This window comes from Cardiocondyla obscurior, linkage group LG02, assembly GCF_019399895.1.
Source record: "Cardiocondyla obscurior isolate alpha-2009 linkage group LG02, Cobs3.1, whole genome shotgun sequence".
Taxonomy (NCBI): domain Eukaryota; kingdom Metazoa; phylum Arthropoda; class Insecta; order Hymenoptera; family Formicidae; genus Cardiocondyla; species Cardiocondyla obscurior.
In genome coordinates, this window is record NC_091865.1 from 6,308,804 (window position 1) to 6,323,488 (window position 14,685).

The 14,685-nt window shown below is 45.1% G+C and overlaps 3 protein-coding genes across 4 annotated transcripts in view; all 3 read left to right on the forward strand.

Annotated features, from left to right (window-relative positions):
- The window catches only part of Dtn (transmembrane protein 132C dtn), an 86,110-nt gene that overhangs the window by 45,225 nt on the left and 26,200 nt on the right, over nucleotides 1-14,685 (forward strand). For both annotated transcript variants that reach the window (XM_070674184.1, XM_070674185.1), the window contains exon 2: nucleotides 12,820-13,918. In XM_070674184.1, coding sequence (XP_070530285.1) covers nucleotides 12,820-13,918 — 1,099 coding nt within the window. The remainder of the gene's footprint in view (nucleotides 1-12,819; nucleotides 13,919-14,685) is intronic.
- Nucleotides 3,123-7,258, forward strand: LOC139109490 (uncharacterized). Its single transcript, XM_070668588.1, has 3 exons — nucleotides 3,123-3,357; nucleotides 5,076-5,287; nucleotides 5,673-7,258. Exons 1-3 carry the CDS (start codon nucleotides 3,123-3,125, stop codon nucleotides 6,189-6,191), a joined length of 966 nt encoding a protein of 321 aa, XP_070524689.1. The 3' UTR covers nucleotides 6,192-7,258.
- Nucleotides 7,257-12,619, forward strand: Pla2 (phospholipase A2). Its single transcript, XM_070672312.1, has 4 exons — nucleotides 7,257-8,353; nucleotides 8,818-8,977; nucleotides 10,526-10,678; nucleotides 11,134-12,619. The coding sequence occupies exons 1-4, from the start codon at nucleotides 8,209-8,211 to the stop codon at nucleotides 11,294-11,296; spliced, it is 621 nt and encodes a 206-aa protein (XP_070528413.1). The 5' UTR covers nucleotides 7,257-8,208; the 3' UTR covers nucleotides 11,297-12,619.

The following is a 14,685-nucleotide window of genomic DNA, read 5'->3' on the forward strand; positions in this document are numbered from 1 at the left end:
CTCCTGCGATGGACCGCCGCGTATTTCCGTGCTCTCGCGAACGGGCGAGAGTTGCCCCCGGCTAAGGTACATTCCTTTTTCCGCAAACACGCCGTTTCCGCGCCGGCCGGGCTCAGCTATCTCCTCTTCTGCTCGTATTACCTTTCCTCGGATCCATTATTCATCGTACAACACGCGCAATTTCGTGTTATGAGGAAAACTTAACTGCGCGAGGAAAAAAGGATTCACTATGAGGAACTTAGACTCTTGAGATATTTCAAAATTCGGCCCTGCGCCTCAAGGATTCGTTTCGAAAGTCGAGCCTTCCTCGAAGAAACGTCGATGGGACTGTATCGAATATTTAGCACGAAAGAAGGGAAAGAGATGATAACTTTTTAATTGTGACTCACCACTTATCTCTCGTTATTAATCCAACTTTTGCTCCTTTCTTTTCGATCTCGTCTCTCGTCTTCTCGTCTCTTTTTTTTCCCATCACCCTCTTCCCATTTCTTAAGACTCGAACGGCGGAAAAAGTTATTAGATATATAATTTTTGAAATATTTTTATGGCAAAAATTAATGAAAATTCCACGCGTACCGATCGATCCGTTATATTACTTTAGCGCGAATATTCATTATTATATTATTCGTAAAGCGGGTCAAAGTGAAGCGCGCGCTCTCATCTCCAGAGTTTGTCCATCCGCGTTCTTCCGGCGGATGTCTGTAATTATAAGTTTGCGCGATTCTAGTTATAGAATAACAACGTTAAAGAGAAGTTAAAGACGAGCCGCGCGATCTTTCTCTCAAACGTAATTGATCGATAATTAAAAGTTAATCCGGCGGGGTGCCGAAATGCATTTAAGAATTGAACGATTACTTGTCATTAGTCATATTAATTTTTAATATTTTGAATATTTTTCCCCGCGAGTTATTCCTGCCGTAATTATATTAACCGCAGCATTATTATTCTCATTATTAATATCATTCATTATTGCTCGTTATCAGCGAACTCGTAAACTCTCTTCACATAATGCAATTATATATAACGATCATAATTGTTACATAAGTTAACGAAATTAATTCGGCGGTCAATCTAGTTTTTGCTTCTTTTTATTTTATTTTTATTTTATATTTTATTTAATTTCTTTTCATGGTGTTATTTTACATGGTTGTTAATTTATTCGCGCAATTAATTTGTGTGCGAATTAAACATTTCGTGAAATTTCAAATTGTCCATATGTCATATTATATCGTTAATGAGAAGTTCGCCACAAATTATAATAGTTTCCATGGATTCTATCCTTGAATCACGAAAGCTTGCTTCGCTAAAGCTTTTTGATGTTGAATAATTCCTTGATTATCCCCATAGTTCGCAACGTGAATAGATGTACGCGGACGCATAATTGGTTTCAATTTCGTCGAATTATACTTCACCTTTATGACATCCGTGCATTTTACCGATTAATTTACAACGCGCGCGATCTAATTTGCGACTATCGTTCGCAACAACACGGTGATTGGGGGAGGGAGGGAGCCCTGCGTAATCGTTATCGTCGTCGCCAACTGGAATTTCTCATTTATTCGCGACGTATTGCGTTACGCGACAGACGATACCTGGCTTATAGAGCGATATTTCCGACGCGCACACGTCGCTTTCCGGAATAGAATGTGATGCGAACGAGGGAACGAGGCGGACGAGAAACGCCGAAGACAAATATCAGCGTAATTTGCGCTTCGGAGTGCCGAGAGAGGCGGCCGTTTGAATGGGAATTCCGCGCGACAGCCACGTCTCGTGACGGTGGAAACCTAACCGATTCCTAACGGGGCTTTGCGTTACGCGTGTATTATGTATACGTAGGCGCGACAGCAGGCATTATCGACTACCGAGCCAAGAGCCGATTGGTAACTGACCGTGTGCAACAATCTCAATGCGACCGCGGCATTATTGTCCCCGCAGGACAGATTGGAGCGTCGACCATCAATGCCCTCGGGCATCGCGCCCGGCTACCTCAAGATATCCTGCTCGATACGGCCACGTGAGCCAGGTCCAGCTGAAAGATCATCCGCAGGGCTGGCGGGCATTGGGCTCGCCCGTGACGATTCTCTATCAGCTTTTTACGGTCGCCGGTCTGTTGCATGATAAAGCGCGCTGCGACTTCCATCGATTCCTCCGCGGTCGCCTGCGGATTTATAGGAAATGTGAGTTGTAAGCGTCACTAGTGAAACGAAAATCCCTTTATCACGCGTTCGTGTTCTTTCCGATATAGTATATCGAGCTCAGCAAACACTACGCGTTTTTTCTCTGGGACCCCGGGGTTGTTTTATCACGGGAGTATCTCGTTTCCGGAAATATTTTTTTTTTCTTTTTTTTTTACGAATCCCTTAATACGTTGTCACGTTTCGCTTTGTATTTGTTGTAAAAAGCGGTATTTATTATGTAGAAAATATGTAGTATTTGCAAAATTTTTGGTAAAGCTGTTATTAATTTTGGTTTACTGTCGAGTTGAAAATATATTAACTTTTATTTAAACGCGAGATATTTAATATAAGACGAGAACAAAAACAGTATTATACGTTGTGTACATTGTTGTAAAAAAAATTACAGTTAAAACAAGCTAAAAATGTCACAGTGGTTTTAATTGAATAACAGCAACTGTCAGCTATTGAACTTTTAACGCAGTAATAATAGAAGTACCATTAACGGTATTGAACATTCTCGAATAAAACAATTCGGGCACTCGCGACTAACTAAAAGATGTAGCGCATACTGCGTGCACGTCGCGATCGATATTTTTTTAATTTTTTGGCAAGAAATGTACGATAAATTTTTGGGGAAAACAAAATAACGATCAAACGTCAGATAGAAATATTTGTTCGGGTATTTTATTCCCAGCGTAGGGCGCGTGCCAATAAATGTAATATTATACAGCGTTACACACACTTTGCATTTTACAATTGTACTGCAACAATTAAAATTACAATTATGAAATGCTTATTCGCCGCGCCTTTACCGAGAGGTTAATAATATTAAATTTTATCGCTCGCTCTGAAATCAACTCTTGCGAGAGTTTATTAGCCGCATTTCGATCACGGCTCGCAATCATTTACGCTCAGCCGCGTCCGCTTCGGAATCTTCTCGAGACGATGATATACGTGTGCGAGCTGCTGACGCGCGAGCCGGAAGGTGGCTCGGCCATGATACCCCTGAGGATTTTCCTGGATCTCTACGGATATCTGGCGGATCTCGATTGCAGCGGCGAGGCATCGCTGTCGCAAAGCCGAGCGGCGCACCGATTCCCCGCGCGACGCGACAACGTCCGGCACGATCGATTTGACAACGAGAGCGGCCCGCAGCTGCGAGTTCGCAGCGACGGAAAAGGTATCTTCTGCCCGACCCGCTCGCGGAACGCTTCTCTTCCCTTCCGGTTGAATAAAATATCCGGCCCGACGCGACTCCCGTTCCGTAACCGGGTAATTCCTCCTTCTTTATTTTATCGAATCGCGGGGGAGAAAAAAAAATCGCCCCACCTCACCCCCTAATGAGATAGCTCTGGAATATCCTATTTCCCTTGTCCGATATTTCTACCAGAGAGAAAGAGAGAGAGAGAGAGACAGAGAGCGCGCAATCTCGGTGAGGAATAGATGTGAGGGCCAATTGGAGGAAAATCGGTTTCACAAGGCCGGAAAATTCGCGAGAAATAAACGCATCGTTCCTCCGTGAAATAGAAAATCGCTCTTTAGAATGGAAAAATTGTCGCGCGTAAACAACAGTGTCAAAGGCTTGCGTAATATAATAATCTGAGATAATCTCGCGTAACGCGCAGTAGACCGATGTGGAGTAGTATTTTCTCAGGAATTAGCAGCTCGTGTCCACTTATCGTGGAAATAAACAAACTTCATACAGGATACGGGAACACGATTCTGAGCAGACATGACATTTATTTATAATTCACGCATTAGTGAACCTATTTGGGCGCGTATATCGCGCACTTTAACCGAGCGCCGCATTATAATTTTGTGGATATAATTATAACAAAGTTATAACCGCGTCTTTCTCGGGAGGGAACAATGCGAACAGCTCGCGCATGTACGTCTGCATATTTTATAGCGATTTAATAATTGCTAGCCGTGCGTTTCTATTTAATCGCAATGCGCGCCGTAAAGGGAAACTTGCTGCCTTTTTAATTGTCGCGCCACTTCTGTTAATTACCATTGTAATTCGACGGCAGTTAAATAACTGATTAATTAAGGTATTTATGTGACACAAGGGTAATTCTCTATTTCGACGCATAAATACGAAATTGATGCGTGCGTGGTGGCACATTACGTTAAAATAAATAGATAGCAATGTACGCCGGAATCGTGATATGGAAGTTACGGTTGGGAAATTACAGGCATGTAATAACGCGGGGAGCGGCGTGATGAGTAAAATTTAATAAATTTTCGGAGCTGAAATTTCGCTCAATAAGCCTGCGTGCGCCGGCTCACGAGGGGGAGAGGGGGAGTAAAGCTGCTTTCGCTCGTAACAATATCTACTCCGGACTGCTAACTATCTTCTCATTACAAGTAACAGCGCTGCATATTTCATATACGCATTTGCGTTTCGGACTCGCTTTTACGGAGCGGGTGCAAAATTAAGCAGCCCGTACGAAGATTACGGAAAATATTAACAAACTCCGCGCGCCAACTTGCCGCGGAAGTCACTTGGAAATTTCTGAATTTAATGCATCGCGATCTCGCGGACTTCTAGCGCGGGCGCCGCGATAGCGCGGAAAGATTATAATCCCCCAGCTGCGCGAAACACGCGCGTTAAATTAAATGCCGAATATTAAACACATTGTCAGATTATATATGTATACGTAGGATAGTAATCTCGTTAGCGGCGGGGCACTGTACTTACTCTCCTCGCAAATAGATTTCGCCGAAAGTCTTAAATTGAATTTGATAATCGGGCGGCGCAAAAGTGGGCCTTTTATTAGCTTCGTCAGAATCGCGTTAAGTCGAGGCGGAAGGATTTCTTTTCGGCTTGCAATTTTCGACTCTGTCGGGCGAATCGACTCGTATTCAATCAAGCGCGTATCTACAGACACTGACGAGGACGTTTGAGGGAAAGGCGCCTTCGCGAAAAGCGACCTTCGAAAAGCCTCGAGATCTTGAGGGATTACGAGGATGACCCGGAGCACTTTGACATCGACATAGCGCTGGCGAGACAGTCTGTCGCCAGCGATAAAACCGAAATTGAGATCGAATCGATTGATGGTCACGTTTTCCGAGGTAGGAGGGAGGGAACTTGCGATATACACCGTCTGGTATGCTAGAAAAACGCCGGAGTAACGATCAGTCACTTTAAATTTTGCGACCGGGCGATTACGTCGTAAAATATACAGAGTGTCCTACTGAATGTTCATCGATCTGTGAAAAGTAGATTTTTATCCCGGTGTATTCTTTGAGCGGGAATAAAAACGTAACGTTTTAATATTTCGAAATGAAAGACTGTAAGGTACTCGGCAATTCCTTTTTCTCTTCATCTTTTTTTTTTCTCTTTCTTTTCCTTTTTTTTTTCCTTTTTCTTTTTTTTTTTTTTTTTTGTCGTTCGAACGTTTACTTAATAAATATTCAAACGCGCGGCAAAATGTAGATATTAAGCGGCTTATTAAACTTCAATCGTTTGTGAACGGTTAAACATTTGTTTAGCCGACGGTCGAGGCAAAGTTTGGGCATTCCATCATCACCTCGATCATCGATCACGTCGAGCGTAATGGCGATGTTGACGGAGGCCTTCCGGAATGCAGCGTTGATGAGCGAAAGACAACCGATGATGCATTCGAGTTAAACTTGGGGTACGAGGACGGTGTCGCGGGGAGGGAGGGCAGGCGAAGGAGATCGGTCGCGGAACTACGAGCGCACGGATCGATCTTGAGAATTTGTCGGAGATCCGCCGGCGTTTCGGCGAATCCGAGAGCGAGCAGCCGGCCGGAGCCGCCGAAAGAATATTTCTCTCGTGGATGCGAGCGGAGGTTTGAGGCGGGCCGTCTGGAAACAATCTTCCGGGTATCTGGAATCGGTCCGCCAGTGTCACCCGAGCGTGTAACAGCTGTTGGATTGTGGCTGGCGGACTGCGCGCGTCGTCAGGAGGGTCTGGTCGGGCCGCGTAATATCCACCACTTTCTTTGCCCGAATCCCGACGATATTCCAGAGTGCGATTGCACGTAACTATCGTAAAGTGCACCCCTTCGTACTTTACACCACGGCGTGTTCTCGAGGCAATCGAGTCAAAGTGATCTTTTTTTTCCTCGTGAGATCTTCCTTATGCATCCTTATGTAAACTTTTACATCACGCGGGATCCGTAGAGGGGGAAAATAAAAAGATCTCCCAAAGTTGGGAAATGTTATTTTGTGCCGTCTCTTAGATAAAATTAAAAGTTTGATCGAGTAAGCGCGGGGCTAGTTGAATCGGCGTTAACTTGTAACGAAGATGAAATTTACGATTTATATATGCAAACTATGCTTCGAACGATTCTACGTTTTATTCTATTACGCGACAATCGATGTTACATTGTAAATTGTCTTTGATTTATAGTCGCGCACGGTTTGCGATTGAAACGTCATAATATAACATGATATAATGTATTCTGCCGAATAGCATTTATCTTGGCGAAAATTATTATCGCAATGGCGAGAAATAAAGCCGCGCGCGGTGGCGCAATTTGAAGAAAACACGCGCGCTTAAATTATGAATTAGCCGTTCGCAATTTTTCTGTCCATTTACGTCAACTATCTCGTAACACACGGCAGGGGCATTAATAGAAAATAAGTAGCAGAAGAAAAGTAATAAGTTTCCCGGGACGGAAGTACACCTTGCAAAATTAATCACCGCCCCAAGAGTGGCGGAGAGGGCGGCCGGAGGGAGGTGCTCTTTGAGAGCACGTGTCCGTTACTCTCTCACTATAACCTGGTCCAACGTGCGTTTTCTCAATTTGCCGTATCGACTGCCGTAACGGGGCAACAACAACTCGGCGATCGATTATCGGTCGAGTTATTATTGGTATCACGGTTGCACAATATTGACGTATGCCGGTCAGCTCCAGGGTTCATAACCCACTCACTCTACTCGCACCCGTGAGAGCCTAGGGTCCCGCGGGATTTACTTTGACATCAAGCGATCGCGCTACGGAAGCAAACACTGTACACGACGAGCCATACGGCAATTGAGCGTGCCGCATTCATTTTTATGGGACGGCGCAAATAGAAACTGCGGATACCCCCTCGTCACTCTGGCCGCGCGAGAAGAAAGAAATAAAAAATAAAAAAAATCCGATCGAGAGGAGAAGGGGAGGGTAGGGATTTGAACGGAAGCCCGGCCGAGTTTTCGTTTGTTTTCGAAATGAGAGTATCCCCCCGGTCCATTTGAATCCGCGCTCTCGAAATCGCATTCCTCTCTGGAGAAGTTTACCCATAGAAGTGTTATTTCGAGAACTTTTATCACTGCGTGCAACTTTTTATTTGGTGCGTCATGTGGGGAGAAAGGGAGAAAAAAAAAATGTATTCCCACCCGTCGCGAAAATAAACTCTTGTTTGTTTCCCTGTGAAACGCGATTCCCGTCAAAATTCGTACGCGGTTATTTGCCGGTTAATTTCGTTAGCGGCGAAAATAAATTCCGGATTAATACCTATCACTTAATTAAATCGTTCGGCAATTTTTTTTTCTTTTTTTTTTATTCCAATATCGCTCACACTTGATTACTAAAAGAAATAACGTATAATAGTAATTAAGTCCTGCTTGGTTTCCTGTACCTGCGTCAAATAAACAATTGCGGTGAAATAATCAAGGTAATAATGTTCATAAGCATTTTTATTCGGCACGAAGACACAACCGTGCGCCTTTTTCTCACCGAGCTCGATTGCGACTTTATTTCCATTTCTCGTTAAAATTAGATTATCGCGCATGCTTTTGTCGGTATAATTTTGAACGTGTCCGGGAAGGCTCTTTGATAATTCTCCCTTTAGAATCCGGCTTTGTTATCTCGAAGCAGATTAATACCGTCGCAGGGAATGCAAATGTATATCGCGCGTCGCAATGCTCACCTTTTTCGTACGCCGAGCGTAACTCGAGCGATTAGATGGCTTAAAAACGAAATGGAGCGCAGGGACAAAGATTCTCGTTACGCGCTGTATAAAAGGGACTCTTCCTCTTTCACCTTCGTTAGAACGGCAGTAGGATTCCGCAGCGATGACTCCGACCATTGTGTTGCTTTCCGTGCTTTTATTGGCGTCCCGAAATATCCGCGGATGGCATATCTCGTTTCCGAACAACACCGGGATCGGCAGCAATGAACTTCGCGATACCACGTACGAGTCGGCCCTTATATTTCCAGGTGGGACTCACTTTAGTGACATATTTTTGTTAATACAATCATAATATTAACATCTACGTGTATAAAATATACTGCGGCTATATAGAAACTATATTGACTCTGTTTTTCGATTTGTTACAAAATTGAACTGGACTTTTACGAAGTTTTATTTTAATTTCTTTTTTTTTTTTTTTTTGGCGGAGAATGTAGATTAAATTTTACTGGTAACGAAGTGCTCTTTACATTTTAACACTTTATTTAGTCTCTTGCAAACGATACGTAAAGCTTAATATTTATTTTCAAAAGTATTGCAAAAAGAGACATAAGTTTTGTATAGTAGTAGAACAAAAGAACGAGCAGTTTTTAATTATTATCATCAAATTGCTATTTTTTGACGTTGGGACGTTCGCTAACGTGGAGGAAGTTTTTTTTTCCTTTTTTTTTAAAAAAAAACTTACTCGTTATTTTATTTGAATTTTTATCAGGAACGAAATGGTGCGGCAGTGGTAATGTAGCGGACGGTCCGGATGATTTGGGAATATTCGCGATGACCGACGCATGTTGTCGCGAACACGACAATTGTAAAGATGTCATTGAACCGATGGAGACCAAACACGGTCTCGTGAATTCTGCTTTTTACACGAGGTGAATATTTAGAATAACGACCTCTATGTCAGGGCCTATTTCGATTAAACGATGAATTGAAACCGGGATAATCTTTCGCGTTTTGCGCTGATGGTTTTTAACGTCTTTGAAAAGTGTGTCAGAAAGCTCCGGCCTGAAAAGGTTAAAGTTTATCGATCCTCGATATTTTTATATCTTTAACATCTATATTTGGCACGTGAATATTTTTATGTCGTGCGTGTCTGCTGTTATTTTTATAAAAATGTGTTATTCTTCTTAAAGATCCTTGATATGATTCGCAAGTACGGCAAAAAAAAAAAAAAAAAAAAAAAAAAAAGAAACCAGAAAAAAAATATATTCGTGCACGTCAGGCTGATAACCAACGCGCGAGAAAATATACATAATTTTTTTTTTAGCACACATGCAATCTATTATAGTTATTTTGTACATGTAGCACATGAATGTACGTTACGAATATCGGTAACCAGTACGCATAGTTGCGCACCGAATGCAATATCGATAAACGAAGTTTTGTGTTATTGAATATCGGAGGAAGTGCTGGAAAAATGCAAGAAAAAAAATACTAATAATTTTTTTGTATGTAAAACATGCACGGGTTCTCACCCGTGAGCATTATTATCGTATTATTTTGCGGGGGGGGGGAAAAAAATACCAGCAATTGCGGAAGCGAGTCAATGAACTAGCTCGCGGTAGCGCAAGTCTGTTGTGCGATTTCACGCAACTGGAACAGTTACCAAGTTTCGTGCGTGTCTTACTACAGTTGCGGCTGACGCTTGACGTTGATAAACGACGTCGCGCGTTATTACGAACTTTAGTATATTAATTACGTAGGTAATGTTTTTTTTATGATACGCGATAGGGCAGAAAAGGCGTTTTCAAAGGCTCGTCTTGTAGCGCATTTAAAAACGCGCTCGATGTATTATTACTAGGTCAGTAATTCGAAGCTGTTGCAAATATATCCGATATTCATTAACTGGCCTGTTGGCGTAGAATATAACTTCGCGGAAAACATAGGGATATCAAATATAGAGGACAAATTAAAACGACGCAATATCGCACATTTATTATACGCGATCGTCGTAAAAAGTATTAATATTCGACGACAAATGTACGTGTGCTAAAAAAAGAAAAAAAGAAAAAAAAATTATTACACTCCAGTCGACGTGGGGAAAAAAAAAATAACTGGCCTTAGAAGGAACGCGTCGAGTCCTGCTGGCGTTCTAGGATGCAAAATAAAGAGGCGGAGGCTTTGGTGCAAGGGTGAACTAAGCTCGCAATTTGTATGCTGTTACTTTAAAACGTGTACGCCTTCGCGTTTAAAGCGTTACCTTTCTACCTCGGTTCACTCTTACTTGAAATCCCTCGATTATCCGTTACCATCTTATTCCTGTTCTTTAATCTTAAAAGATTCTTTTTTTTTACGAACTACTTACGCGTACGCGGCAACGATCGTATAAGTGGCCTCGAAATTGATACGAAGCGAGGCTTCGCCGCTTTTCGTAGCCCGTAATCTGATCAAGGCTCGTGTAAATGTGCCGAATCACACAGGCTGCACTGCTCCTGCGACGAGAGATTCTACGACTGTCTCCACAGCACGGAGGAACTCGTTAGCGCGAAGGTCGGCTTCCTCTATTTCAGCGTGTTAGACACGAAGTGCTTCCGCGAGGACCATCCCATCGTCGGCTGCAAACGGCACACGCTGTGAGTTCGTAAGCATATTAGAGTCTTGCCAGCGGGGGAGTCGGCGTTCGATTTTCAAACAGGGGAAGGGGGGAGGGCCAGGTATTCACCGGAGATTCATCGATTCTATTTAATAGAACGCATATACGTACGAGTTCGCGTGTTCAGTTTCATTGCTTCCCGATCGTATTCCGATATGCGCCGGGAATTATATATCCGATGTAGATACATTTTTCACTCGAAGCTGAATCCGCGCGGGTGTTCAATAGTATTTACATTTTCTCTCTCTCTTCTCGATGCACGCCGTGTGTACGTACTTACGTTGCTATAACGCTTAGTATATACGAAATGTTGAAAATTGTGAATTCTATATGCGCGGCCGCGGAAACGCGATTCGAAAGGGAGAGGCTCCCGCCCGCGTGTTATCGCGGGCATCCGAAACTTTTAAGAACGACGTGCTAACGACCTTTTGGCAGCATTCCTAGGCGGTGTTTGGAGTACGAGCTGGACGAGAGCCAACCGAAGATGTATCAGTGGTTCGACGTACCCACGTATTTCCAAAACGACCACCGTTCGATACCGATGACCGGCCGTCATATTCGATCGCTCGGTTCCGGCACCTCATTCGCCGACCGATAGGAGTACATTTTGCGGGATCGACCGACCGCTGGAGGGACCCGTATAACGTTTTGCGATCCCAACCATGTCTGTCTACATAGACAAATAAGTGCTAATAAAGCCTCTCGCAACCGCTTCACTTCCGCAGAGTATCTTCTCGTTTCTTTTTTTTTTTTGTTTTTTCCCCCTTTTTATTCTTCTTTTTTTCTTCCCTCCGCCTCTTAACCGTGCGTTGAATTTCGCCGATGCGTTAAGCCGGAAAACGCGAATGTACAAGCGCGCGCAAGAATGCGGGTCGATTGCAGGGTGGATGATCCGCAAAAGTGGAAATTATGGGGGCGATTAAGCGCACTAATCAACTGCAAATTGTAAAGGCATTTCATTTTCACGGTTAAATACATCAGTACAACGGGCGTGTAGCGTGCCAGAGCGCTCCCGCGCCACAACTCCGCGATAGGGCTCGGCCACCCCGCGACAAACAAAACTCTTCGCCTCGTTAACGCGACCCCTCGATATTTCTGATAATAAATCAACGTTCCGGGGCATAAAATTATTAACGCCGAAATCAATATTGAATAAAGCCGCCGCCTATCCGCGGGGAGTACCGCGCTCCCGCGTAAAACGCTAAGTTGCCGCAATTAAAATTAACAAACGGCATCTCTCCGATTACGCGCCGGTGTAATATTATATATCTCCGTACCTCATTCTCTCTTACAATGTAACAATAAGTCCCGTTAAAACCTTACTAAATCATTTCGACGTAATCGCCTGTTATCGGATCTGGAAGGAGGAAAAAAAAAAAAAAGCGACAACAGAAGGTGAAATAGAAGGTAACGTTAGCGTGGAAGAAACGAGAGGGTTGGATCACGGGGCGCTGTGAGACAGGAGATAAGCGAGGAGGGTCGAATCGAGAGGGTGGAAAAGAGAAAGAGAGAGAAAGTGAGAGAGAGCTCTTCTCGCTTTTCCGAGGCTTTCCTCCATTTTACGCGAGGCCGTGTGGGCAGCTGGCGCTTACTCCGGGATTTGCTCGGAAATTTATGTCCGGATGGAGCGCAGCCGCGCGGGTCCCTCACACCCCGCTGACGTCCTCCTGGCTCTCCTAGTCCTCCTACCCACCGATTTACAACTTCTCCGCTCACCTGCGCCAACTTTCGGATGCGCGTGAGCGCGCGCCAGCTCTCAAGGCCCGGCGACTCCATTCTTCGTCGCGTCGTGTACCATCGACGCGATAGGAAAAATTGTCGACTTCGTCGTTCGACGGCCGTGATTTATTACCCGTAGAAATCGCCGTCGTCGAAGGGCAAGGCGTGCAGCGCGAAGCGACGACGATACTTAGAGTATCTATGATTGAAAAAAAAAAAAAAAAGTAGCAGGAAATTAAACGAGAAATGCCCAGGTAGCTTAGATATTCTTCGGAGCGTTTGAGAGACATTGAAAATTAAAATGCATCGATGTATATGTATATATATATTTATTAATTAATATAAATCTTAAGACAGTTGCGAGATTCGCCTAACCGCGTGACTTTTTATTGTCTTTTCCAGACGTGACGGCCACAGTGGAGGTTCACTTCGAGAACAAGGACGGTGGATTCTTTCTGAAGCATATACCGCGGCAGTACTACCCGGCCCGCGGCACGTCGGATACCATTCCGGCGTTATCTACGGGCGCGTCGAATATCAACAACAATAATGCGGGGGCCTCGGTACCGTCGCCGCCGCCAGGCTCGGTTCTCTCGATCGACAAATTCACCGTCTTCCAGACGAGCGAGCCGGTGTCGGTGCGAGCGACTTACGGGCCTTTTAGCACGAAGCAGACCGTGCCGGCGCGTTACATAGTCCCTGACCCACTGGACGCGCTACCGGGACCGGAAACCCGACGCAATCTGACGGCGGCGACAATTCTGGACGCCCAGGAACTTGGCGCACGGCATTTGGACATGTCGGCTCATTTGGTGGGCAATAGCGTGCCGCGCGACTCGCCCGTGCTCAGGGTGCTCTTCCACGCCGGCAGCGAGGCCGGTGGGAGACGTCAGATGCTGATGGCGCGTCATCAGCGGGTTTGCGTGGTGTTGCACGCAAGCCTGGCTAGTCCGTCGCGAGGCAATGCCGCGAGCAGGAGCAGCGGCGGCTACTCTTCCTCCTCTTCCTCCTCGTCTTCGTCCTCGTCATCTTCCGCGCTCACGGCCGCCTGCAGCCCAGACGGCGAGAACGGCGTCTGTCTCGCGCAAATCACCATACCGGCCGATTGGTGGCCACCACTGCCGCCACCCGACGCTTCCGGTCGCGTCAAGGTCGCCAAAAGTCTACCGCGATTGATCCAGGTCGCTTATTCCGTGCTGGAACCGCGTACCGAGGAAGGTGGACCTAATAGCGGCGGCGGTTCGGTAGACGCCACCGGCGGATCGGGATTCTGCAGACCTAGAGTGCAAATACAACCGGTTACTCCTCTGGGTCAAGTGCCGCTCGCGCCCAACAAAGCGGATTACAAGGAACTCAAGGCGGATGACTCTCTAACGTTGCTGGTGCCCCACGGACCGCTTTATCCGAGGTCCAGGCTACACATCCCGGCCTTCTTGCACCCTGTTAAAGTAACGGATCCACGGCAGGAACGACCGGCGCTGATCGTCGCGGTTTATTTGAGGTAAGCGGTTTAACGAGAGACTCCTTCGACAGTTTTGAGAACTCTGAAAACTTGTTTATTCAGCCAGAGCGATGCGCCAAGATGGTTATTTGCAACGGCTTACAAATTAAAAGCAAATTAAAGACGAGAGCCGCAAGTAGGAAAAGTAAACCGAAATAGTAATTAAACTTCTTTTATTTGCCAGCTCTCTCTCTCTTTCTCTTTCGTCTTTGATTTATATATCATAATACCGTGTTGCGAGTAATGAAAGATAAATTTATAACAGTCGTCGATATTAATTATGAAATCGATGTGGATGAACGTGCTTTCGGAAATCCTCAAGTAAATTATGATTAGTGCCAAGCGCAAACGCGCTTATGATATCTCGTTTATCCACTTTTGGACAAATAGACGGTTAAACGCGAGAATCGTAATTTCCGCCCCGAGATTCACTTTGCATTCACTTTTTTTTTTTTTTTTCTCCCCTCTCTTCTTTCTTTTTTCTTCTTTTTTAACCCGCGCCCGTTTCACGGAAAGCGCTTTTAAATCCCAACTCAAGGGGGACCGGTCTCCGGCGCGGTCGGAAAGTGGGTCGGAAACGTTCCGTCGGAGGGTCTGGAATCCTCTAATTGGATGAATTGTCAAGTAAGCTAGCGAACGAAGTTACAAGCTCGTCTGTTGTTAGTAAGCACTCGGAAGTTCCGCGGCTGCGACTAACACGCGGGGTACACTCGAGCCACGAGCCAGCGGCGCGGCCAATCCGCGTGAGAAACGCATCGTTGGCTTTG